The 27,871-nt window shown below is 39.9% G+C and overlaps 1 protein-coding gene across 1 annotated transcript in view; it reads left to right on the forward strand.

Moving 5' to 3' along the window:
• Positions 1-27,871, forward strand: part of Col25a1 (collagen type XXV alpha 1 chain) — a 400,930-nt gene that overhangs the window by 280,007 nt on the left and 93,052 nt on the right. Inside the window, exons 8-10 of the mRNA XM_048333577.1 lie at positions 20,603-20,662; positions 22,832-22,939; positions 23,681-23,716. Of these exons, the coding sequence (XP_048189534.1) occupies positions 20,603-20,662; positions 22,832-22,939; positions 23,681-23,716 (204 nt within the window). The remainder of the gene's footprint in view (positions 1-20,602; positions 20,663-22,831; positions 22,940-23,680; positions 23,717-27,871) is intronic.

Below are 27,871 nucleotides of genomic sequence, written 5' to 3' on the forward strand. Positions count from 1 at the left end.
GCAGAGAACTTGCTGAGCCAGGCCTGCCTTCTAAGTTACATGCGTTGTGTCATTTTGATTGTCTTTTAAAGACTTTCCATGTTGTTTCTTACATGAACAATTACCAGACACTTGGCCTTTTTCACACGAATTGCATGAAATAGTGTCACTTTATGTATGGTGGTGTATTTGTATCACTTCCTATGAACAGGGATTGGTCTAAACATAATACACACACACATATACACACGTATACATATGTTTATGTATTTACTTGTATGTGTCTGTAGCCCCTGGCTACAGTTTAACCATTTCCATTGATTTTTAAAAAATATTTCTTGAATATTATGCCTTCTCTGTTTAAATAATTCATTATCTAAAGCCAGGCACTGGTGGCTTAGGCCTTATAATTCTAGTTCTTCAGGAGGCTGAGATATAGGGATCATAATCCAAAGCCATTTTTGTCAGACAAAGTCAAAAGATTCTTATCTCCAATTAACCACCAAAAAGCCAGGAGTGGAGGCATGGCTCAAGTGGTAGAGTAGCAACCAGGAGTATAAAAACTGAGTAAGAGTGCAAGGCCCTGAGTTCAAGCCCCAGTGCTGACACAAAGAAAGAGAAAATTTGGTGATCACTAAATAATGTTGTAGTTGGGTGCCAGTGGCTCAGACCTATAATCCTAGCAACTAAGGCTGTTGAGATATGAAGATTGAGATTTGAATCCATCCTGGGCATAAAAGTCCCTGAAATTCTTCTCTACTAATTGGTGCTTAATTACCATCAATAAGCTGGAAGTAGAGCTATAGTACAAGTGGTAGAGTAACCTTGAGCACAAAAGCTCAGGGACGGAGCTCAGGCCTGCAGTTCAGGCCCCAGAACGGGCACAAAATAACATTTAACAACCACTCATGCTCTCTTTGACAAATAGATAATGACTGTGCTAATTTATGGAGCTTCACTCCATTGCGCATGCCATTTTTATTTTCACATGAAGATAATTTATTCCCATGTTGATTAATAGATTAGTTTTAGGTTGAAAAGGTGAATCTGCTAAAGAATCTTCAATGACCTGAAACTCTAGAATAGACTACAAAGCTATGCTCCCTCCCCTCCTTTTCCTTCCCCTCTTCTCTCCTGAACCCTCCTCTTCTTTTTTCTTCCCTTCCCCCCTCTTCCTTTTTTTCTTTCCTTGTTTTGTTTTTCTTTTTGGCTCAGCACAAAATCTTTTCTCAGTCTTGCACCCTTTTGTTTAGTAGTCATTCACAATTTTTCAGTAATACAGTAAAAGGAAATGGATTTTGAAGAGTTACAGGAAGAAGGAATATCTAGAAATCCATTAGGTATTTTGGATTTGTTCAGAAAGTTAATGTAAAGATTTACAACTTCACCCTTCATTTCACACTTGGAGGCAGAAAAGTCAAACAAAATCAAAATGGAGATCTTGCTATGTGGCTAGGCCAAGGGTGACAGCCAATGATGTAACTCTATACGGCTCTCTGATATTTCTTCCACTTTGGAGCCATGGAGATCTAATAAAATGTGTCAGGGAAGAATGCAAGTTTGAGTCCTGGTCTCTACCCAGAATTTTATATAGTTACTATTACAATAACCCAAGATATTTAGAATGTGTCAAATGAAATGACATGTGCCCACTGGTTGTAGTTTGAGAAACTGTCACAGTTTATATGGGATTTCTTTTCAGGGTAGAGATTAGTGCCTTTGGTTGTAGTTGAGGAAAGGGAATACAAAATCCTTATTTTCCTAGTTATTGGAATGTTTGCACAATTTTGTGCAATTGTCTTTGTTTATTGTGAATTACCATAATCATTCTCAATGGAGCAGTCTAAAGCTACAGACTGGGAGACTGGTCCAGATTCTGGGAGTAGCTAGGTTTAACTTGGCTTTGCTAAGTAAATTACTAAGATTTTAATATTAAATACTTTATGTAACATTTTATTTGCCAGGTACAGATGGCTAATGCCGATAATCCTACTACTTAGGAGGCTGAGATCTGAGGATCACAGTTCAAATCCAGCCCAGGCAGGAAACTCTGTGACTCTTAACTGCAATTAAACATCCAAAATTCAGAAGTGGAAATGTGTGTGGTTCAAGTGGTAGAACACTTGCCTTGAGGAAAAGAAGGCCTGGGACAGCACCCAGGCCTTGAGTTGAGCCTTGGGATCGGGCAGTGGGGAGGGACGTCCCACAAATACTTTATCTTGAAAAATGAGAAGAACTAGTACCTTTGGGCCCATAGTTTTTGGAACTTTTGATATGGCAAAAGCTGAATGGGGTCAACCTGCTTTAGATGAGGCTTGCATTTTGTATTATGTTGGAGTGACACCCAACCCACTTCATTTATTTACTTAGGTTATTTTTCTCCTTTTGTCACTGAATTTTGTAATTATTAGATATTAAGGTCATATTTATCTTGCATTATGATGATAAAAAAATCTTACCACAATATGCTTATATCACAAAACATTTGATGCTAAGTCATTTATTTTCTTGGAAGAAGGCTGAATATTGCCTTTAAAGATATGGGCTGGGAATATGGCTTAGTGGTAGAGTGCTTGGCTAGCATGCCTGAAGCCCTGGGTTCGAATCCTCAGTACCACATAAACAGAAAAGGCCAAAAGTGGCACTGTGGCTCAAGTGGCAGAGTGCTAGCCTTGAGCAAAAGAAGCTCAGGGACAGTGCTCAGAGCCTGAGTGCAAGCTCCAGGACTGGCAAAAAAAAAAAAAAAAGATAACTTACATTCTATTTGGTTTAAAATTTCATAGACTGGTAATTATCAGCCTCTTATCATGCCACAGAATTGGCTGCATTAATATAGCTTTAGGGCCTGGTGCTTTCCCAGAGCTCTGTTTGCTCAAGGCTATCCTTCCTCTACCCCTTGAGCCACACAGCTCCACTTCTGATTTTTTTTTTTGGTGCTTCATTGAAGATAAGAGTCTCACACACCTTCCTGCCCAGGCTGGCTCCAACTTAGTAGTTTTCTATATCATGAGTCCAGTGTAATTTATGCTAATTTTCAATATTTATTCTTTAAAATATAAATTACAGCATAATATAATTTTTCCAAAGTTACTCTAGTTCAATAGACCAAAAAGTTGTGCTCTAGTATCTCTACCTACCACAACCAGAACACAGTACTCTCCCAGCAAGAAGCTGCACATGCGTGGAACGATGAGCAGGGCTTGCCGGGAGTGCTGAACACGTAAAGATGGGGCATTAGCTCACCAGGTGCTTCCAGGAGGCTCAGGCACATGCTCACACAAAGTCTGAGAAACAACCCTCCGTAGAATACTGCCATAGATGATGAGAAGGACAGAAGCATTGGTAGTCAAAGCACCATGAAGTCAACTGACCTGCAGATCACAAGAATCCCTAAGGATGCAGAGAGAAGCCACTGAGCACGGGACTCTGAGACAGCCAGCCTACTTTAAATGGCACCAGAGGCTCAACATAGGAATGTCCATGGGCTTGGGAGAAGGAATGTATAATCATTGTCTGATGTGTTGGATTTGGGGGAAAAAATACTAGGAAGGGTTGGGCAATTGTGCTGGAAAATCTGGAACAAGTTGGTAAGTTATGATCAGAAAAGAAAGACTAAGCATACTACAAAAGGAAGAAGCAACTGTTAACTCAGTGGAAAACCAAAAGTTGGTCAAACAAATATTCTAGCTTGCTCTTTGGCATAGCAGTCAACATTTACTGAGTCACAATAATGTAAGGAATGCCAATTAAAATAGTAAGAAAAATTTTATATGTTATTATAGAGTATGCTAATGATTCAATAATATGTAAATGATCTTTAAAAGATAAGTTTTCATTGTTTCAGAATCAGAAACATTGGACTTTAAAATATTATTTGTTACCTCTTTGAGAAAAAAAAATGACCTTGATTTCAGAATTATTCTAGACCCTTTAACAATGTATGTGTATTAGTTAAAATTGTCTGCCATAGATATGTATAGCACTTGCAGCTGAAGTGTATGGATATTTAAAATCATAATATGAAGTTAGTTGCACAGATTTTTGTTGGAGCTAAATAATTTTCTTTGTGATGTTACTCAGCATACTTCTAGAAACAGTCATGTTTTAATGCATTATACATGTTTTCTGGGGTTTTGTTGTTCTGGTTGTGTAGTTGGATTAATGGAGACATCCCCTTATAAAGATTCCTCACAAAATAGTCCTATTAGGGCACCAATAAAAACCAAGCTCATGAATTGTTTAGAATTATCCTTTAGAGCTGTACTGACAATTCTTGAGAATGAACTAATTTGATCTGGTATTATCTGATCCTCTTTTCTGTCTCCTCCCTTGATATAAAACTGAACTGAAACCTGATTTCTCTGAATGTAACAAACTAAAATTTGAAGTGGTATTCCATAGGATTTTAAAAAGATGGCATAAAATGTATCCTATGAGATAGATTATATTTCCATTGATGGAAAAATATTATGTATATATGTATATCCAAAGTATTTTCTCTTATTGTGATTTGGGGGGTAAAATTGGCATTGTATCTAGCTTTTGTTAGAATTCAAAATTATTTATCAAGCCAGAAGGGTTAATAAGTCTTGCTGGCTTTATTTTTAAAAATAATATCTACAGGGCCAGGTATAGTGGTATATACCTGTAAACCCAGCACTTGAGAGACAGAGGCAGGAGGATCATGAGTTTGATGGCAGACTGAACGGTACGTGTTCAGTACAGACTTATTGAAAGAGTGGTGGGAAAGAAGATAACATGGGGGTGGGGGGCGGGAATTCATTTGCTACTCTGTCAGACTTTCACAACTGCAAAATAATTCACAGCCAGGCAATTTTCCAAACCCCCCAGAGGGTGTCTTATGTTTATAGTTCCTGAGTTGTGTTCAGACACCTCCAGTGATAGGTACTCATTACTCCACGATCATCCTAAATATCACCAAGTAATACAATCACTCACCCAACAAATACTGCCTCACTCTCAAATCAGTGCCCCCTTGCCTCTACTTCCCACACATTTGTTTTAATCCTGCCTCTGAACTAATTCCTCTTCTACACAGTGATACCTCAGTGACTTTGTAGAAACACTGTTCAAAATTAGAATGGACCCTAAGGCCCTTCTAGTCCAAACATTCATTGGCTACATTCCTCAACAAATAGTGGCCTACCACAACTGAACAGACCTTTTGGTAGAAGGGCTTAGGCTCTGTCTTCTCCATTCAGCTTTTTTCTTTTGTCTGTCTTGGAGCTTGAACTCAGGGCCTGGGCACAGTCCCTGAACTCTTTTGCTCAGGGCTACCACTTTGCTCAAGGCTCTACCACTTTAAGCCACAGCACCATTTCTGGTTTTCTGATGGTTCATTGGAAATAAGAGTCTCATGGAGTTTTCTGCCCAGGCTGGCTTTGAACTGCCATCCTCTCAGATCTCAGCCTCCTGAGTAGCTAGGATTATAGATGTGAGCCACCAATGCTTGGCTTCATTCCATTTTAAATGTGCTGAAATACCTCTATGCCCCATTTCCTTTTCTGCTCCAACCCCTCATCCTCCATTGGTTCCTCATGCCACAGACGGCCTTCTGACTGGCTTGGTGACTGTACATCTTCCTATGGGATTGTGTTTCTCCTTAAGAGCTAGAAATAATGTCCATTAGTGCAGGTGTTGCTTGGACCTGAGGAACGTAGGCATAACCAACTCTTTATGTTCATTCAGCCTGCAATTAGGTTAGCTGTAAACATGTAAGTTTGTTACCACCTTGAACTGTATTTTTTTTTACTTATTGCTATTCATGCTTATTTCCTCAATTATGTGTGCAGACAAACCAGCTTGTTGATTGGGTTCACATTGTGTTCTTTGCTTAAATTCCCATGTTCTTGGCATGCATTTATCATTTCCTCTTGTTGAGGGCCCCTTTGCATTCTGACTGAAGTCCAGTAAATATCATCATCACCTCCTACTTCCTCTTCCCCTTCTTCTTCCTCTCCCCCTCTTCATCCTGTTCCTTCTCCTCTTCTACCTGCTCCACTTTCTCCTCCTCCTCCTCTTCTTCTTTCTTCATTTTTTTCTCTGCTTCTGCTTTAAGTTGGACATAGAAACATATATATATATATATATATACATAAAAATCATTTGCAGATCCCAAGTCTGAGGGGATTGATTGTGATTACTGATAAAAATGTTGGTCTATTGAGGACTGTGGTCATGGCTTGTGGTGGAAGTGGAAAAGCTGGGTAGAGCTAGGTTGAGTGTTCTGCCAGTTGCAAATTGAATGTTTTCATTGGTTTTCAGTTCAGGTGTCTCCGTTTAGTATCTAAAGATAGGCAAGGAAAATTTGACAGATGTCATTCTATAACCCAGTTAAATATATACCTCCATCCTTGAATCACTCTTTTCACAAAGGAAACAAATTGGCCCAGGCGTCATGATGTGTGCTTATAATACCAGTTACTCCAGAAGAATGGGTTCAAGGCCAGCCTCAAAAACAAGCCAGGCATTGTCGCAAACACCTGTCATGCCAGCTATTTCAGCAGACAGAGGTACAAGTGAACACAGGGCCTTGAGTTTCATCCCTTGCACCACCAAAAAAATATAGGAAAGAGAGAAAAATAGAAATGTAATTTTTTTTTGTTTTTTTGTTTTTTTTTTAATTTTGGGAGTTATTTTATTCCCTTATTTGTTTGTCGTAGAAGAGAATTAGTTTCTTGTAATTGATTAAAGTCTAGATTTGAACCTATCTTGAATACAGTCTCTGGCAAAGGTGAAAAAGGGAAAGTTATTTCACCCAATATCTGATTTTTTTCTTATTTAAAAAGATTGTTATTATAAAGGTGAAATACAATGGGTTACAGTTGCATGTCAGGTAATGAGTACATTTCTTTTTAGACAATGTCTCTCCCTTTCCTTGCTCTCTCCCAGTACTGATTTGAAAAAAGGAAATGAACCCCTTCAAATGAATATTCTTCAATATTTTGAAACAATTTTTGGTGCTTGAGATTGAACTCAGGGCCTTATTGCATGCAAAACAGGTGCACTGAACTCTATCCACAATGCCATAAAATTGATTTTTTTTCTCAAATTTTTATTATCAAACTGACGTACAGAGAGGTTACAGTATCATACGTTGGGCATTGGATGAAATGTAATGTTTTTAACTCTGCTTCTTTTGTAAATTTTCAGTAACCATTCCTTTCATCATCGCTTCTAGCACTGAATAGATTATCTGTATTTTGCAGTATCTCTCCTCTTTGTTCCTTCTATTGCTCCTCTCACTGGATGCTTGGATACTTTTTTTTGGCAAATGCTTATGATTTTAAAAGTTCTTTATGCCAAGACATGTTTAGATTCTTAATTCACTTTTCTTGGTGTTTAATACTTCCCAGTATTTGTAGGAATTTTTAATGGAAACAGCCATATATATTTCTTTCTGTTTGACAGTTAGAAAATAGCAACTGGTTAATGTTGCTTTCTCTACAAACTGTTTATTGTTGTTGTTTGGTTGGTTTTGCTTGTCAATTGTAGAGTCCTAACAATTATTCACATTTGACTCTGTTGACTAAAATATGCAAAGTCTGTTCTCTCAACATCTTTCCTTTCTCCCTTCCTCCCCTCCTCCCTTCCTCCCTCCCTCCTTCCCTCTTTCCCTCCCCCCTCTTTATTCCTTTCTTTCCTTCTCTCTCTTTCTTTCCTTCTCTCTCTCTTTCTTTCTTTCTTTCTTTCTTTATTCTTTTTCTTTCTTTTTCCACCAGTCCTGGGGCCTGAACTTAGGGCCTGAGCACTGTCCCTGGCTTCTTTTTGCTCAAGGCTAGCACTCTACCGCCTGAGCCACAGCACCACATCCAGCTTTTTCTATATATGTATGGTGCCGAGGAACTGAACCAGGGCTTCATGTATATGAGGCAAGCACTCTACCATTAGGCCATATTCCCAGCCCAACATTTTCTTTCTAAGTGAAATGCTCTTTTTGCTGTCCTGAGGATTCTATCCCCAAACCCCAAGAAGCCTGGGTTCCCCTGATCAGATCAGAACCTTCCAGGCCCCCTTTTGTATTGCTCCGTTTGTATATGCGTGTGTGTGCTGTTTCTGGGGCTTGAAGTCAGGGCCTGGACGCTGTCCTTTAGCTTTTTCATTCAGGGCTGAATGAAGATGGCACTTGAGCCACAGCTCCACTGCTGGCTTTTTTTTTTTTTTAAGCTTCATTGGAGATTAGAATCTGAGACTTTTCTGCAGGGGGGCTGATTTCAAACCATGATCCTCAGATCTCAGCCTCCTAGACAACTGGGATTATAGGCATGAACTACTGGCACCTGCTTTCATTCCTCTCTCTCTCTCTCTCTCTCTCTCTCTCTCTCTCTCTCTCTCTCTCTCTCTCTCTCTCTCTCTCTCTCTCTCTGTCTGTCTGTCTCTGTCTCTCTCTCCCCATTAAAATCATTGTGAAGTCAACCCTACAAAGAAGTAGAAGGAAAGTCTTCCTTTACTTAATGTGAGCTATTAATATTCACTAAGCTAGGGGGCTGGGAATATGGCCTAGTGGTAAAAGTGCTCTCCTCATACACATGAAGCCCTGGGTTTGATTCCTCAGCACCACATATATAGAAAAAGCCAGAGGTGGCGCTGTGTCTCAAGTGGCAGAGTGCTAGCCTTGAACAAAAAGAAGCCAGGGACAGTGCTCAGGCCCTGAGTTCAAGCCCCAGGACTGGCAAAAAAAAAAAATTCACTAAGCTATTAGTAGTTCTCAAATTGGATAAAGTTATTTGATAAAGAAGCTGACTCTTGCAAGTCCCATTGAAAATCCTTTTTTCTTGCTCAAATTACTTTCAGGGTGCTTTCCCCAAGTCAAAAAACAAGGACAGCCACACCAGTGAGGGTAATGAGCCTTCATCCCAGGGCTGCAGATTAGCCAAATCCTCTTCCCCTTTGCGTTCCACAGTCCTCAGTGTTCTCCATCACTCAAGGAGAATGGCTGGCAGAGCCTCCTGTAAAACAAAGCAATTCAGTGTTGGTCATGACATGATAGGCATACATCCTGTCATTTTTTTTTTTAGCCACATATGGGAGTTATAAAAGTTGTAGCTTGATGAGGTGGTAGAACTGGTGCCTTATCTAAGAATCCCAGATGCCACCTGGCTTTTAGAATGTAAACTTTGTTCCTTGTAGTTACTGAAATCGGAAACCAATTCAAGTCAAAAAAAAAAAATAGGCTCATGAAAACACATCTGCATTTTGTGAACTGGACGATTGCAGCTAGGACTTTTAAGACATCAGGGATGTTTTCTTTTCCCTTCTTGGTTATGTATGTCTTCAAACGCAGCACATTATCATTCACTTTTTTCTTTATTTACTGGCAAATAAAACAAACACATTATTTCATATGTGCTAAATTGCAAAACCCAACCAACTAATGCTTTGAGGCATCATTCTTTTTTTTTTTTTTGCCAGTCTTGGGTCTTGGACTCAGGGCCTGAGCACTGTCCCTGGCTTCTTTTTGCTCAAGGCTAGCACTCTGCCACTTGAGCCACAGTGCCACTTCTGGCCATTTCCTATATATGTGGTGCTGAGGACTCGAACCCAGGGCTTCATGTATACAAGGCAAACACTCTTGCCATATTCCCATATTCCCAGGCCATATTCCCAGCCCTCAACTAATGCTTTGAATCCATGAAATCATTAAAAAAAAAAAGTGAGGGTGGAGTATTGGGGATTCAGCTCAGTGGGAAAGCACTTGTCTGCCAAGTTCAAGGCTCTGAGTTCAATCCTCAGCTCAGAAAAAAAAAAAAGAATCTAGGTCTATACACGAGTTCATTTTGACTTATCGGTGCTTTCTCACTGGCGTCCTGGCTACTGAGAGCACAAAGCTCAGAGTTCAAGTACAACAACAACTGCAAAAGCTAAAAGAAAAGAAGTCTTTCCCTTGAAAAAAAAAAAAAGACAAAATCAGTACTAATTCAGAGATGATCAACTGCTGATCTGTGCCCCGAATCCTGCCCTCCAATATATTTTTGTTTGCACTATAAAATGTTTTATATTAAATTTGAATTTGTAGCATGCATTTAAAATCTGAAACATTCCTGTAAAAACAAAAGGGCTTGGCTTTCTGGTTTCTTGGGAAACAGGTGAAATGGGTTAGCCTCAGGTCTGCTTTTTCCTGTGGAAAGGTAGTTGAGTATTATTTCCTGTCAGGCCTAGCTTTCCCTTCTCTTCACCAAGTCTCTCTGCATTCCTTTTATGTTAAGCCTTCTCTTCTTTTTCCCCTTTCCTCTTTTCTCCCATTCTTTTCTTCTCCTTTCTCTTCTCTTCCCTTCCTTTCTCTTGTCTTTCCTCCTCTCCTCTCAATTTTGAAGAATTTGATAACTCCAGAGACTCTTATTTATTATGGAGTACACTTTGTTTGTGGATAGTGAATGTCTCAGGTGAACAGGAATTATGAGGATAACTGTCCTTATGAGGCTATGGAACTCACACCAGCATTTTGTCGTTGTTTGTGGCACTCTACCACTTGAGCCACAAGCACACTTTTAGCTTTCTTGGTGTTGAATTGGAGATAAACATCTCACAGACTTTCCTGGCCAGGCTGTCTGTGAACTACGATTCTCAGATCTCCATCTCTTACGTGGCTGGGATTGCAAGTGTGAGCCCCTGGGGCTTGCTTGGAGGTACACCAGCAGATGTTTATAGAGCAGCTTCCAGCCATCTATGTATTCTCCTGGGGCAGAAAAGAGGCTACTAGCCAGAGTCCGTGCCCAAGGAATAGTAGAGAAAATTCAGTCTAATACCCTACTAACAAGTTTAGCAAGTATCCGGTGAACCCGAATACTAAATTTAGCTTCTGAGGAACAGCAGGACATTTTTGGCTTTTTCCTCTCAGAATAAAATAAGAAGAAAAAAAAAAGAATAGAACTTTTCTCACAGGCTACTGGACAAATGCCTGTTTTCCTTCAGTATCAGGTGCTCTGCCAGCTAATGAATCCTTTATTTGCTTGGCATGGCTCTTTCTTGGTCCTGCTTTGCTTCCTGTGCTGGATCTAGACTGCTTCCTTTGCTGGTGGCTGGGGTACAGCCAAGGTGAGTGAGTCTCACTCCGGATAACCTCAGCTGGAAAGCTCCTTACCTGGTATAGGACTACAGGGACAAACACTCTAGTTCACCCTATTAGGGTCATGTGCTATCCTCAAGTGAAGAGGCCTTGAGAATTAAAATTATTATAGAGTTCTACTATTCTGTGATTCACAAACTTATATTCCAAATGCACATTGCATGAAATGCAGAGGGGCCCAGTTTAAAGTCTACTTTTGCATAGTTTTTCTTTTTAAAGGCAAGATAAATTCCTATGCAGTGCTTGGTAATCAAACTGGTGTGATAAGTCTTGGCGATTTTTCAGTTTCATAATAGAACAAAGTTTTCGCTAATATTTTTTTGCATTTACTTGAAAAACCTGGGTTAATTGTAAACACACTTCCTTACTCACTAAAGTAAATAATTAAAATATGTAAGCCAGATAATAATTGATCACGCCAAGTCCTGTAACATGTAAAAATCCAAATTTTAAACATTAATTTGGGAGGATTGTCTATACTGAGGCTTGAACTCAAGAGCCTGAGCACTGTTCCTGAGGGACTTTTTAATTTTTTGCTTATTTTGCTCAAGGTTAGCGCTCCACCTCATGAACCACAGCTTCACTTGAGGCTTTTTTCGGGCTTTTTTGGGTAATTTGTTGGAGATAAGAGTCCCATTAACTTTCTTGCCCAGGCCGACTTCAAACCATAATTCTCAGATATTCCAAAATAACCAACAGAAAGATAATGAGGGACAAGGTAACAAACAGTACAAGAAATGTATCCAATGCCTAACGTATGAAACTGTAACCTCTCTGTACATCAGTTTGATAATAAAAATTTGGAAAAAAAAAAAAAAAGATAAGCTGGAGGTAATGCTCAAATGACAGCTGGGCAATCTCAAACTCCTGAGTTCAAATCCCAGTTTTGCCCACCCACAACAAAAATGTTTTTAATTAAAATTTTAATGTTTTAAATTTTAACTTAAATCTTAATATAAATTATTTCAAAAGTGTGTGTGTGTGTGTGTGTGTGTGTGTGTGTGTGTGTGTCCATCCATCAAAAGAGATTATGGGCTATGTCTTGGATTTTAATCTGTTCATTTCTGACTTTGCTAGGGTTGCCTTTCTTTTTTTAAAAAAAAAAAAAACAAAGCTTTTATATTATTGAGCTTTATGCACAAAATCATTTGGTTTCAAATAAACATTTAATGTAAAAACAAATGTTCTTTTAAACTGAATTTCTTTTACATCTACTGCACCATTCAAATGCTTTATCACCTTACATGATTTCTTCAAAATCTGTTATCAAGGGTACATACAGAAAAGCATTTTTATTATAATAGAAACAAAGGGTTTTTTTACAGCTTTTATTATAAGATGGCATAAAAAGTTTATTCAACAAAAGTAATTTCATTCCTATTTGGGGGAGGGAATCACCAACTTTTTGTGCAAGCAATGCTAGCTTTCTTTTAAGCATTAAAAGCATTAACTGCTTAAGAAATGACATAAGCAATAATTCTACACCTACATCTCCCCTAAAATAATCTTTTTTTTCTTTTTTTTTTACATATGTGCACAGCTTTAGCAAATTAAAGCCCAAGAGAAATGTTGGAAACCCACTACCCAGAGGCAAAATGGGAGTTTACGGTAACTCCACAGGGAATCAAGGAGTCTGTAATGAAAGCTGCAGTTTCCCTCTTTCCTATTATTTTTTAGCACAAAAATCAATGACTAAGAACAGGGTTGCCTTTCTTAAACCCACATAGAGCATGGCATTCATCATTGTACAAAGACTTTAATTAATTTAATTGCTGTCTAATGAAATGTTCATTTAGACTTTAGAGTAGGAAGGCAGCCAGGAAGCTTGAACTCAGTGCCTAGATGCTGCCCTTGAGCTTTCCTGTCTATGGCTAGTGCTCTACCACTTGAGCCACAGCTCCACCTCCAGCTTTCATTGTAGTTTAGTGGAGATGAGTCTCATAGACTTTTCTACTGGGGCTGGCTTGAACCACAACCCTCAGATCTCAGCTTCCTGAGTACCTAGGATTACCAGTGTGAGCCATCAGCACCTGGCATTTAGACATTTTTAAGACCCCTGAAGTGTGTACTCTGCCATGTTTTTCCTTAATGTTCATGCTTTAACACCACGTCAAACCCAGTGTTGTGTCCCAGCATTCCCAATTGCTCACTAGACCATCTCAAATTCTACCTTTGGGGCTCTTCTTCCTCCTGCCAGACAGGATGCGTTTAAATACTGCCTAGATCCCTAGTTGGAGCACAAATGTTGTGTATTTTCCATCTGAATTGATCTTTATGGGGATAATTCTCCCTTTCCACTAGACTTTAACTTCCATAGTGTCTTTCCATGTACTTGGTATTAGGAACATGTTCAAGATACACTGGTGCAGGAAAGAAGGAAACTTCAGTTGAGCTCTCACATCTGAGCCCCCACAGGAGTCCTACAACCCTCAACCATTGCCAGTGTATTGATCCTGACCTTGCCCAAAAGACTAGCAGAGTCTGGGTCTCATGTGACAATGAATAGAGCAATGCCCATGTCCATATCCCAACTACCTGTATCCATTTCAGTATGTCTTCAGTAAAGGAAAAATAGACTCACTGGTTCTAGGGTTCATCTTGATGATTCCACTAAGAAGGAAAGTGTCAGTACCCGCCCAGGCTCACCATGGCTTCCATTCTGAGCATCAGCTTAAGAGACATGGGAGCGAGGGCTGACTCTTGACCACCTGGCCTGGCTTAGATTCCCTATCAGTGAGTGCACTCTCTTACCACTGGTCTTGTTAATAGTCATGACCTTCATGTTTCAGTTGACTCTCAATGAGGCTCATGAACCTCATGAATCTCAACCCAGTATAAAAAGGCAGCAATGAGTATGAAGTCTGAGTTAACTTTCTGTTAACACCAAGCTGACCAGAAAAACCACCTCCATCTTTCTGGAGTTTCCATGCTTCCCTCCTGTAGGATTGTCTCCTGATCTCTGCTCTGTGAGTATCAGCTGCTGTATGTCATCGCTACATCTCTGGGGCATCTTTCTGATACTTGAGTGCTGTAGTATAAGCAGGAGAAAAATAATGTTTTGCAAAGCTGCTCACATCCCTATCCATCTGCATTCATCACATTCCAGTTTCTTCCTCAAGGTGTTAGCCTTCCTGGAGGAAGGACAGCTTGGTCTTCTGTCAGCTGGGAAACTGGAAAACTTCTTCTCTTCCAGTTTAGAAAAAGTATCTTTCTAGATGTTTCTGGTTCCTAGAAATATGAATACACAAATTCTTTATCCTGCCCTGCATCTTCATTCCTCTGCTGATACAAATAAGCAGGGGGACAATTAAGAAAATGATTGCTGGAGGGAGAAAAAGAGATGAAAAAGTAAATACAAGAGACAAGGAGTGTAGATAAAGATATCAATGAGACTCTGGGAGCCAGTGGCTCACGCTTGTAATCTCAGGAGGCTGAGATCTGAGGATCCTGGGTTGAAGCCAGCCAGGCAGGAAAGTCTATGAAACTCTTCTCTCCAATTAACCTCCAAAAAATGGAAAGTGGAGCTGTGGCTCAAAGTAGTAGAGTGCTAGTCTTGAGCAACAGAAAAGCTTAAGACAGCACCCAGGCCCTGAGTTCAAGCCCCACAGACTGACCAAAAAAAAGACAGCACTAAAGGTCTGAGCCACATCTGAAATTGTGTGTTCAATGTTTGCTGCCTTTCTTAGCTGTATCCATTCAGGAAAGCTCCTAACAAGCCGTGGAATCTTTTAAATGATACCTAAGTAGAGCCTTCTGGCCTACAAGTGTAATTTGGAGCAATTTTTCTTAGACTTGGCATTTGCCAGTACTGGAATTTCTCAGCCTTTCTTATGCTTATTCACAGTAATTTTATAGTTTGTCTCTACTTAGCAGTTTAGTACTATCACATTTTATGCCATTTCTCAATATAGACATATGCATTATTTTCTTTCTTCAAATCTGTAAAACTCACATTTATCACTTGCATATAAAAGGATAATTACTGGAGTGACTATATTAAAGTTTATGATAGAGCAATAAACTGGGAGTTTTAGAGTACCTATGAAACAGAAACTACCCATTTTTGAGCCAGTTCAAAATAGTCAACAAGAGCTAACGCTAATTATTTTCTACACTTCATACTTGGAGCCTGCCCGCCAGTGTCTGACACCTGCAGTCCTTACACTTAGGAGGCTGAGATCTGAGGAATCACTGTTTGAAGCCAGCCCAGGTGGGAAAGTCCATGAGACACTTGGTCTCCAACTAACCACAAAAACCTGGAAATGGAACTGTGGCTCAAAATGGTACCTTCTTTCCTTAACAGTTCCTGCTGTTTACTGAAAGTTATTCCTTTACCTAAATATTTTTACATTCTATAATAATAACATTTCCCCATCTGGTCTCTCTTAGCTAGAAATCATTCCATCAGCTTCTAGGAATATTTATCTTTCTTTATGCACACACATGCCCACCATGCTGGTTATGTTGTCATGCGTAATATATTTTAGGCATACACAACCATAATCGTGTACAGTATGGATAAACTCGGCCCATTTTCATTTTTCAACATAACACATATCTTTTATTCTGATATGATTTGCTATTGGGCTCCTTTGACCCTTCATAAGCAAAATAATTCTTTTCCTGCATGCATGATGATGATGTCCTTAACAATGAGCATCCGTTGTCAGTGATAATAGTCATCATTGGCTTGTTCTCTCCACAAATTGTGTGTGTGTGTGTGTGAGAGAGATAGAGTGACTATGTCCATGTGTGTGTCTGTCTGCTCCTAGGGCTTGAACTCAGGGCTGGTGCACTTTCTCTGGGCTTCTTTTTGCTCAAGGCTAACGCCCTACCACTTGAGCCCACAGCTCTATTTCCGTCATTTTGGGTAGTTTTAATGGAAATAAGCGTCTCACAGACTTTTCATCCCCGGGGCTACCTTTGAACGTAGATCCGAAGATCTGAGCTGTTAGGATTGCAAGTGTCAGCCACCAGCACGAGACTATAGATTATTTTATATATTTTTGTAGTATAATTAATGATGCAATGGGCAAGTCTGTGACTATCATTTTGACTCACTTGCCTCTATAGACTTTCTTGAGGAGAGCTACTATTCCTCCTATGTTTATAGGCTTCCACTGTGAATTCTTCCTCTGCTCATCCCTTAAGCCCAACACTTTCCTAGGCCCTTGGCCCTGGGTCTGTCCTTTCCCCACTGTCTTTGGGTGACCCCATGGAGCCATGTAACTCTTGAGTGTCATCTCACTCCACGTTTAAGTGTGTATCCAGCTGTGACTCTCTGAGATAGCTCGAAAAATCCCCAAATCCCCACCCAAATCATCTTCTGCAGTATCACCTGTTTTAAAAACCTCCTCTTTTATGCTGTCTACTATTCCCTCTACAAGCCTTCCATTCTTCCAACTACAGACCTAGGGCCCGTCTCCACTCATCATTTTCCATCAAAACCACACATCTTTGCTTTCCAAATGTGCATTTTAGTCTTGCAAATTCTGGTGTTGTAAGAGCCCTTGAAACTATTGGTTTTCCATAGCCCTCACTTTAGGATACAGTTGCACAATGAGATCATTCTGGCCTCCCCCTAAGGTCTGTCATTGGCTTTCCTCACGCTGTACCAGCCTCCAGTACCATTCACCTGGCCCGGAAAGTCCTCCGTGGCTCTTCAGACCCCGTGTAATCTGCACATTTTCTTTAGCTTTGTAGGCCCTCTCTTTCATTACCTTCCTAAGGCTTACTACTACACATGGCTGCCGCCTGCTTATTGTCTCCCACTTCCCCACTGGGTTTTGAACTCTAGGAACTTGGAGCTCTGTTCACCATTCAATCCCCAGGGCCTAGCAGAGAAAACACTCACATACTTCCTAAATTGTGTTGAGTGTTTGACAGTTTTTAAGCTTTCTAATATTTAAACTGTATGACAAGTAGAAAAGAAAATGATCACAAATCCATCAATTGCATAATGAGAAAATTCTGGAATTAGAAGCCTAGGATTATATTTCTGGCTCTTTCCTTGCCTTGTTGAATTTTCTGACCATAATGTAATCATATAATACTCATCATCACAGAGGATGCAATAAAAATAACAATTCTGTCTTGAATTTATGGTCTCTAAATATTGGGAGCCTTTGAGGCTGGATGCTGGTGACTCAAACCTGTAATCCTGGCTACTCAGGAGACTGAGACCTGAGGATCAACGTTTGAAAAGTCTGGGAGAGTCATATCTCTTATTTATTTCCCAAAACTAAAAGCCAGGAGTGAAGCTGTGGCTCAAGTGCTACAAGGCTAGCCTTAGTCAAAACTCAGGGACATTGCCTAGTCCTTGAGATCAAAGCCCATGACTGGCACAAGCAAAAAGATCCCTTTAAGGTACAATTACATCATTTCTTCTAGAGGATGGGGGTTTAACTCCTATGTGATACTGTAGAAATAACAGTCCTCAGGTGGTCACCTACTATTCAGACTGTATCAGTATGATTCATGAAGTTTCCTCAGGCAGAATATGGACTATATATACACTATAAGATATACTTTAATGTCTATTTCTTAAAAATTCAAAAGGTGTGTGCTGATGACTCACACCTGTAATCCTAGCTACTCAGTAGGCCAAGATCTGAGGATCACGGTTTGAAGCCAGCTCAAGCAGGAAAGTCTATGAGGCTCTTATCTCCAGTTAACCAGAAAACAAAACAAAACAAACAAAAACACGTGGCATGTGGTTGAAAGTGGTAGAGTGCTAGCCCTTATTGAAAAAGCTCAGGGACAGCACCCAGGTCCTGAGTTCAAACCCCATGACTAAAAAAAAAAGGAATTAAAAATATTTTAGGGTGAAAATATGTGTAAATTATTTCAGTATTTCAGCTTATTCCTAGATTCTTCCATCTTGATATTCTAAAGATACTCTTTTCTTCCCCCCACATCTACTCAAACCATCTGTGTACCAGGCAAAATTTCTGAAATGTAAAACCAACTGAAATATGTCCATATCGTTTATTCAGAAAGGACTGTAATGATAATGGGGGGGGGGGCGTAAATGGCACAGCTAATAGAAGAGCTCATTTCTGTGTGAATACCTAAGGAAGTCTGGAAGTTCTGACCATGAGCTTATGTTAAGGATTCATCTCCAGCGCTTTGCAAACTCCTGCAAGCAGCACGGGATGCCTACTGCTCTGAGATGGGGTTCACTACTATTACAAGTGGAAAAAAGAAGTTGAATTTTACGCAACTTGCATTTTACCTCTCCATATATCAGTCTTTGCTTTATATAAAAATACTGAAAGCAGGGCACTGGTGCCTCCTGCCTGTAATTTGAGCCAAAAGTCAATGACCAATTAACCACCAAAAAGCTGGAAATGGAGCATTGGCTCAACTGGGATAGACTGCCAGCTTTGAATGAAAAACTAAGGGATAGTGCCCAGGCCTAGTTAAAACAGCAAGAAGAAAAAAAGAATTAAAATGATTTACCATTAATTAACATTGTCTTCTTAGGAAACATTTCCTTTGAATATTCCCATCTTGTACCATACCAGTTTGAAAAGCAGACATTCTTAAATGTTGCAGTTCAGGATAAGAATCCTTCCACATGTCCTATTTTTACTTTGCTACATGTAAACTTCCACATCCCTTAGGAAATCTTTGCTCTAAGCTCCTACAAGGTAGTTATTTTCCTGGTTAATGTCATTGAGAAATACAAAACCCGATTCCCCAAATAAAGGTTTCCTGTTTGAGGAAAAGAATCTTTCTAGGTGAGAATTACCTGTGTACTTCACTTTTTCAATTAAAATAGAAAGCCAAATCAAGTTAAAAACTTTGCTTTCATGGGGGGAGAGGGTTATTGAAAATCACACAGCAAGCTGATGGACACACTCAAATCTATATGTAGGGAGTGGCTTATTTATACATTCAAATTCAAAATATTTGAAAGGCCTACCATGTGTGCTGCTAAAAGACTCTTAGAATTATTTTGCTAGATAATTCTGTTCCCAGTGACATGATGATTTATCACCACTAATCAAGATTCTGATCCACATAGACTCCTTGTTTGTATCTGTTTTTGTTCTTTGTTACATAAATATGAGGTTTATATATAAAATTCGGACTGTGTAATATCGGGCTAATGAGTCACAGATGGAAAGAGGTTGGCACATTACCATCTAATAACATTTTAAACTCATATTCTGTAGTAAAACAAAAGCAAATTGTACACATCTGTTTTCCAACTTGTAGCATTTCTGAGTTTGTACAGAGTTTGTCTGTAAAGGACTTTTTACTTAGGGAGAAGAAAAAGGGGACACAGCTCACCTCAAAACTAGCCAGCTATGTCATAGCTTTATCAGATAGGTTTGGCAAAAAGGGGGTGAGATTTCTTCTGCTTGGCTTCCTGAGAAATCACTGCACTAAAAAAGGAGACTCAAAGACCGGAGGGCTGAGGAATGTCTTTATATTATGAATCTAACTTGATTGCTTTTCTTAAAAAGAAAAACATATCTCTAATATGGGGGGGGGAGAAAAAGAGAAAAATATCCCTCAAACTAATAAAATTTAAAACTTAAGAAACTTTGTGACCTTTCCTAAAAATATCTTCCATAATAGAATTGGGTAGGAAGAGAAGAAAGGGAGGAAGGGCGTCTAGAGCAACTTGAGTCCATGTATTGCTGTGGTTGTTGTTTATTTGTGTAATAAACATGTTCTGTGTATGTGTGATTTTTAATTAGGACAAAAGGCATCACTGTCATATGTTGCTAAAAAAGAAATGGAGCCAAAGCAGTCTTCCCCTCTTGATAACTCCAATGAGGAGAAGTTACTGAAATACAAATCTTTAAATATGTCTCCCCCGTTTTCCTTGGCTAAATAATGCCAAGCCACTTTTCTGCTCTAAGGGATTGTGTGAATTATCAAGTTCTTTTGGAAAAGTTACGTGACAGAAGTGCTTGCTGCAGAGTGTGACCATGAAATGTGCATGTTACAAAAGGCAGATTTCCATCCTCCATTCCAGCAAGCACTCCTGAAACAGGAGATCTGAGAGACACCTCATGATTAGAGAGAGAAATTTTGGCTATGTGTATGGTAAGACTTTTTTGTGAGGCAAACTCCATTTATTCCAAGAAATACTCTGATGTGACTGAAAAATCCCCTTCCCATTCTTTTTTGTCTAAAGGAGAATTAATTACATGTGTTGTGTGTCCTCAGTTGCAAACAGAATATCACTGAAGAGAAATTACAGTGTTGTTTTCGTGACAGCATCTGTCATTATCTCCTATGAGTACTAACCTTATGGAGTCAAAATGTTACACTAGTGTTTGTGCGCACGCATGCGCACAGATCCCCAGTCTATTTGTCCTGAGGGACACTTAAGATTGCCAGTCTTGTTACACAGTGGCTGGCTCCCTGGAGGTCCTCTTGGGTTTGATTTTGTGTGCTGGAGACTCACACCAGGAACAGAAGGCATTAGGTGGTAGGTGCTTGTTTTGTTCGTCTCCCAGTGACATGTCTGTGTGACGTTTTGTGTCGTGTTGTTTTGGTGCTGTGCTATGCCCATAGGGCCTGCCAGGCTTCCCCACCGTGGCTGCCCTGCACAGCAATCAGATCGTCACCGTCAAGGTTTGTGGTTGACACTCATGCCTGCTCAGTCAGAGCTGCAGTCAGTGTAAGAGTGCGCAAGAACTGAAAGCCGTTCTGTTGGCTTGCCCAACCGCTTGGGTGCCCTGGTTTATGACAGCTGTAGTGGGGGACCTGGAGCCTCGCCTGCCTTGCTCAGGTCACATGTGTCTCAGGATGCATCCTGACCATGCTTGAAGGAACCTGAGGCCAGGCCGGTATAGGAAGGGAGACCTGGGCACTTCTGCCTATGTGTGTGCCACGCCTCTGTGGGTTGATTTGCATCCATTTTAATGCTGTGATGCTTTGCCAGCCATTTAAGTCATTCTGAGTGTTCTGGGCCCTGGGCATCCACAAAATGGCGATCAGGTTCATGCCACGTTATGCTGGTTGACAAGTCTGACAGAAATGGAACTCGTACTTTGTCTGTGGGCTTTCTACTCCTAGTGTAGAAGGCCAAGTCCCAGAAGCTTGCCTTCTGAATAGACTATAGTAAAAAAAAAAAAAATACACACACATACACACACAAAAATATACACCATTGGCAAAATGAGAGAATATTAAAAAGATTGATTTTCATCTAAAAATCTGATCTCACCAGGCACTGGTGGCTCATGCTTATAATCCTAGCTACTCAGGAGGCTGAGATCTGAGGATTACAGTTCAAAGCCAGGCCAGGAAGGAACAATGTGTGAGATTCTTATCTCCAGTTAACCACCAAGAAGCTGGAAGTAGAGGTGTGGCTCAAGTAGAGTGTCAGCTTTGAGCAAAAGAAGCTCAGGGATATCATCCAGGCCCTGAGTTCAAGCCCCAGGACCTGCTCACACAAAATCTGATCTCACCATACCATTTCAGGATTTTATTTCTTTCTAGAAGAAGCAGAAGGTCTGTTAATCAGACACAAGTGTGAGTTCCATTTTAATTAATGATCATTATAAGTCTAATGCATATATCTTTATTTCTTTCTTGGGGCCTTCTGATGTCTATTCTTCAACTCTCTCATCTCTGAACTTCAACCTTTGACCTCACCTGACTGATCAGATGGTGTTTCCTAAAATCAATCATGGGTTTCTCTCTGCTGATCAGCAGCTCATTAAACGCCGCTTGATTAAGGTAGTGCTTGCTTCTTGCTGGATTCTGATTTCTTCTTTACATTCGGTTATTGCTTTGCATACTGTTGCTTTGCCATATAGCTCTTTGGGTGGGGCATGGGTGGTGGTGGGTGGGTTTTTATGTTTAGTGAGATGCTTTTGACCTGTATATGAAAGCACAAAAGGCTGGATTCAGTGGCTCAAGCCTGCAATCTCAGCCATTTGGGAGCTTGAAATAGGATCACAGTTTAAGACTAGTGAGGATCTAGTGAAGGTAACAAGTTCCAGAGAATCTATGTCAAAGAAGATTCTGGACATGGTGGTGCACACCTGTGATCCCAGCTTTAGGTGAGGTGCTGATAGGAGAATCCCACTCGGAGAACAGCTCAGGCAAAAAGCACAAGATTCTATCTGGAAAATAACTAAAGCAAAAAGGTCTGGAGGCTTGACTCAAGTGGTAGAGTGCCTGCCCAGTCCACATGAGGCTCTGAGTTCAAAGTCCAGTAATACCAAAAAAAAGTACCAAAGTAAAAAGGTACAGAAAGACTATGCTTTTATTAATTTTAAAAAGGTCTAAAAACTGGAACTAGTCACAGATCTGATTCCTAAGCTCTTTAGGAACTTTTAAAGCTTTTGTTCATTTATAAATTGTTAAGCAATATGACAGGAACTTCATAGGCTGGATTTTATAGGCCATGAAAAGTAAATGTATCTGTCAAACTATAAATGCAGCCATCCATTGAACAAGGTGAAAGTAACTGATATAGCTTTGGCACAGACAAAGTTAAACAGAAGTTTTATAACAGCTCTGAATGCAGTGATAACAGACTCTCTGCCAGAGCTCAGGGGCTGGGTCCTGAGCTGCTTTGATTTTAACAGCATCTCCTCAGCTCAGTCATCATGAATATTTATTTGCTCCCTGCTGGCAGGTAAATTGCCGACAGGCTTCATGTTTCTGGTTGCTCTGGTTCTCTTCATAGTGTAAATGTAGATTAGATAGCATGAATTGAAAGTGCTGAAAAGAAGAGCCAAGTGTTGATCTACCATGGTTATTGATGGTCTGTTTTCTTCTTCATTCCAGGGTGATCAAGGACAGGCAGGGCCTCCTGGGCCCCCAGGCCCCCCAGGGCCAAGAGGGCCACCTGGGGACACAGGGAAAGATGGTCCCCGAGGCATGCCAGGAGTGCCCGTGAGTTGCTTTCTGGATCGGTGCTTGCCTTGGTCTTCTATCATAGTCAAGTCTGAGTGCAAGAATGGAGCAGTGTCTGGGGGCTGTGGTGCAGGGGGACAGGTGATCAGAATGGGTAGAGGAAGGGGGATGATGGGAAAAGCCATTACCACTCATCCACCTGGAGACATGTACACTGGAGATCCAGAGACAGCAGCTAAAGGGGTTCAGGTAAGGCTCTGGCAGTGACCAATAGAGATGTGCGGCCTCTCAGATGCCCGCCCACTCAGGTATGTCTGCAGTGTGAAGAATAAAGTGGGAGAAATGTTCTAAAGGGTCGATAGCAAACACAAAGACCTTTTTAAAAAGGCAACTGATAGCAGTGGTATGATATAGACAAATGTTTGCTATCAAATTTTTAAAGAACATGTTACTTTAGCCACTATTAATTCAAGAGACAAAAATCACAATTGCTGCTCATTTTATTGCTTACTTCTTGCAGTAAAAGCAACTGCCTGTGCCCTCCATCATCTTTATGTTATCATAAATAGGTTATAATTTAATGTTAGTAAGTCCTACGATGTTTATAAAAGTCACTTGAAGGAGTATCACCCTTTCAATCATGCTATGGTTATATTCTTCTGATCTGAGAAAATGTGCTTGATATTTCACGTGTTCCAGAAGTAATGGGGGAAAAACAACCAATTGATTGAAATTGCCTATTATATATCACTAAAATTATCACTCCTTTTTTTTTTTAAGGGAGAACCTGGGAAGCCAGGAGACCAAGGCTTGATGGCAAGTATTTCAGTTTATCTTCTCTTGTGCCAAAGATGACAAAAATCCAGGTTATTGTTTTAACTTTGTTCAAGATTGTGTATGATAGCCAAGCACTACTCAGGAGGCTAAGATCTGGAGGATGGGGGTTCAAAAGCAGCTTGAGTAGAGTCCTTGAGAGTCCATCTCTAATTAATCAGCCAAAAGTGGGACCGGAGGTGTGGCTTAAGTGGTAGCGTGCCAGCTATAGGCAAGCAAGATGAGAAAGCTCGAGGCTCTGAGTTCAAAGTCTGTCACCAGATGCAGGTGAAGGTTTGTGACATTTCCCTCTAAAGGTGGGGACTCCTTGCTTGGGGTCCTTGACTTTGATCGCAGCATAAGAATTTCTGGATAAGTCACAATGGTAAGAAAATCTGGTGGAGCTTTATTAAGTGAGTAAGTAAGCAAACAGGCAAGTAGGCATGCAGACAAGCAGAAAGGCATACTCGTGTAGAGTGTGGGTGCTCTAAAGGGGAGACAGCTCGTTGGCATCAAGGGCATTTATATGGTAGAGGCAGGGGGTCTGCCTTCAAACTTATGCAAAGCTCAGTGTTTTAATCACTCCTGGTATTACACTTTCTGAGTTTCTACATGTTTTGGGCATTTCCAGGTAGAAATGTATCCTGTCATAAAACAGATGCTTATCCTTGAAGTAAAGAAGGTGTCCTGTTGACTGTCTTAGAAGCAAAGATAGTGTTTCTATGTATTTAAATACTTTGTTCCTGAGATGCCTTCACCAACCCTCATTTTTCCTCATTTATCCTGCCTCAGTATCATCAAAAATAATAATAATAATGTGTGACAAATGTTTCCCTTGTCTGAGTAATGACCAAAAAGTGAAATTCATGAAAGTTAAAATGTAATACAGCCTATCTACTATATGCTAAGCATCATGTGACATGGTTAGACACATTTACATAACTGATACAGAGCAAAAGAGAGGAAAGTTGGTGGGGAGGGGGTGCTGCAGAAGAAAAGTTGATTGGGCAGCTCTGCTGTAAGAGAGAAAAAGTTCAGAGATATATCAGTTTGCTTAAAACAACCCATTTAGGGCTGGGAATGTGGGAATGTGGCTGGGAATGTGTAGAGTGCTTGCCTAGCATGCATGAAGCCCTGGGTTTGGTTCCTCGGCACCACATACACAAAAAAGGCCAGAAGTGGAGCTATGGCGTAAGTGGCAGAGTGCTAGCCTTGAGCAAAAGAAGCTCAGGGACAGTGCCTAGGCCCTGAGTCCAAGTCTCAGGACTGGCAAAAACAAAAAAGCTTTTAGTCAAGTGCAAGTAACTAAATTAGCACAGCAAACCTTGCCTAGTTATTGGGGATTTTCTTTATCTGAAGGACTCCATCCAGAATGAAACTGTTGTGCCTCTTGATTCCCTGGCACTTAAAAAAAAATGTCATTCAGGAGACTGAGATCTGACAGTGGTTCAAAGCCAGCCAGGCAGGAAAGTCTATAAGACTCTTGATCTCCAATTAGTTACCAAAAATGCTGGAAGTGGAGCTGTGGCTCAAGTGGTAGGACGCTAGCCTGAGCAAAAGACCATGCCAATACCAGGTCCTGAGTTCAGGCCCTAGGACCACACACACACACACACACACACACACACACACACGCACGCACGCACGCACACACACGCATGCACGCGCACACACACACATGATTTCACACACGATTTCACACAGATATGTGTAGCCACATTTCCTGGAGATTTGCCTGTCCTTTGCGAGTAGAAGTAGAGTCAGGTAGTAGCCTGCCGGGCCCAGGGTGGGCTCAAAAACCGCAAAAAGACAAACTGGAAGTGTGACTAAAGTGGTATCATGCCAGCTGGGCAAGCATGAGGTCCTGAGTTCAAACCCTGGTACTGCCAAAGAATATATGTATCTTTTTAACCTTTCTTGAATTTATATATGCTCTCAAGAATGAAGGATGTCACTGTGCAAACAGTAACATAATCTCCATTTTCCTGTAATTCCTTACTTTGAGCGACAGGTTTTATTCAGAGTTTTAGGCATAGTAAGTACCTGCCATAGCCCTGAGATATTCCACTATCTAGACTGATATCATTCAGTATTACATACTAGCCCTAAATGAATTGTCTTAATTCAGTGTGCTTCAATTCCCCAATAAAGCATTCTCAAATGCAGATAGTTGTGGGTATTTGTCTTTAAACCTTTTCTTCTCTCTTTAACATGTTCCGATTAGTGTGTGTTCTCTCTCTTTTGGTGGAGCTGAGAAACTTAACTGGAATCACTTAGGTTCCAAACATGTAGTTACTGATCTTTTAAAGTGCACTTAAAAAGTGACTTTAGTAAATACTGTTTGAAATATGCAGAATTTTCTTTGAAATAAAAATCTCTAAAATAGATTGTAGTGTCCATCTTAGTGAGTTTTCACAAAGTGAACATAACAATTCAATAACTTGAATACTATCATGAACCTTCCTTTACCCCCACCCCCAATCTCCATCCTCAAAGTCCCCACCACCGACTCTGTCACCGTGGATTAGCTTTGCCTGCCTTTGAGTTCTCTATAATTGAAGCCTACAGTATGTACACATTGGTGCCTGGCTTCTTTCATTCAACATTGTGTTTGTGAGGTCATCCACCTCAGTTTTAATAGCCTTCACAGCTGGTTTAAAAAAAAAAAATAGGAAGAGCCTAACTTCCTCGGCTGACTGCCCCCCCCCCACACCTGCCCGTTAAAACGACATCAGTCAGAGTAGTAAATGAATGAATGAATGTCTGACCTTGAAAGAGTCACTTAACCTCTCAATTATTCATCTCTAAAGAAAGAATTAATACCCTTTCCACCTGCCTTAGAAGGTTGCCAGAGACAAATGCAGTAGATTGGGGAAAGAACTTCAATATTTAAAATGAAGGTCTATATGAGAATGTTAACTATTGTGATTATTCGGTTCTTTCTCTGGAGTAAATTACAGGTGAGTGTGGAGTTATATAACAGATGGATTCCTGTGGAGTTTTGTATGAATCAAATTTTTATAAATCGTAATTTTTTAATGTGCCGAGATGTTTCTGTTTAAAGCAATCCTACTCAGTTTTTTTTTTTCTGTAAAGGAATATAATGGCCATATTCCTTTTCCCAGCAAACTAGATTCTGATCATTTACATTTGTGTAATATGAAATATTTCTCTCATCTAAATATCATTTAAAAAATCACTTCTTCTCCTTATTGAATTGAATAATATCTGTACATCTTCACCCATCTCAAAGAGGAAAGAAAATATTAGGAATATAACTGTAACCTTTAATTGTAGAATATTTCTTAGAAATATTCTTTCACATATTGTGTTCACTCATATGTTTTAAGTTGAAGTCTGGCAATGAAGAAAATACACTGATCTAGTAGCTCTGGTCATGAAAATACTTTAGAATAAATTACATTGCACTGTGATCCTTTTTAATAATCCATAAAATATAAATAGTTATTCTATCTGTCTCACTGGGTTATTATAAGCAGCAAATGAAGTATTTTATGAACTAGGAATAATTCCCTAAATGTGTAATATTACTGTTATATATCCAGTGAGTTAACTTAGCATATAGAAGGTTACGGGCTTAAAACAATTTAATAATATCAAGTTATATAGTTAGACCAACTGCCATTAGTAGTAGTTTATGTTTGCCCTATTCATTGTTGCTTTGGCATTCTAGGTAACACATTATCTGACATTATCAACTTTCACTTTCTCATCCTCCAATTAAAGCAGAGAGAACATAATAAATACCACTGTTCTTGTCTTCTCCATGTTCTGTCAGATATACTTCATGTTATAAGGAGTGCTTGCTTAGATTGGGCTCTTAGAAGCCCTGGAGGATTTTTTTTTAATTTAAAATGTCTCTGCTGATAAAATGAAGAACTAGAAACATCCTAGAATAAGCTCTTAGAAATCTATTGGTCAATGCATCAGGTAGAGAATTCGTTTTCATAATCTGGGATAGATGGTCCATATTACCAGACTGACAATCTAAGATTAGCAGCATCAATGATACAATGAAAAAAGAAAACCCGCAGTCCAGGCAGTTCTGCATTTATTGAATCTTGCTATGAGCCTCTTCTGTCAATGTGGCCTTTGGGCTTTTAGAGAAGTTGAAGATGAGATTTTAAAAGACAGAAT

Source organism: Perognathus longimembris, chromosome 24 (assembly GCF_023159225.1).
Source record: "Perognathus longimembris pacificus isolate PPM17 chromosome 24, ASM2315922v1, whole genome shotgun sequence".
NCBI classification, from domain to species: Eukaryota; Metazoa; Chordata; class Mammalia; order Rodentia; family Heteromyidae; genus Perognathus; species Perognathus longimembris.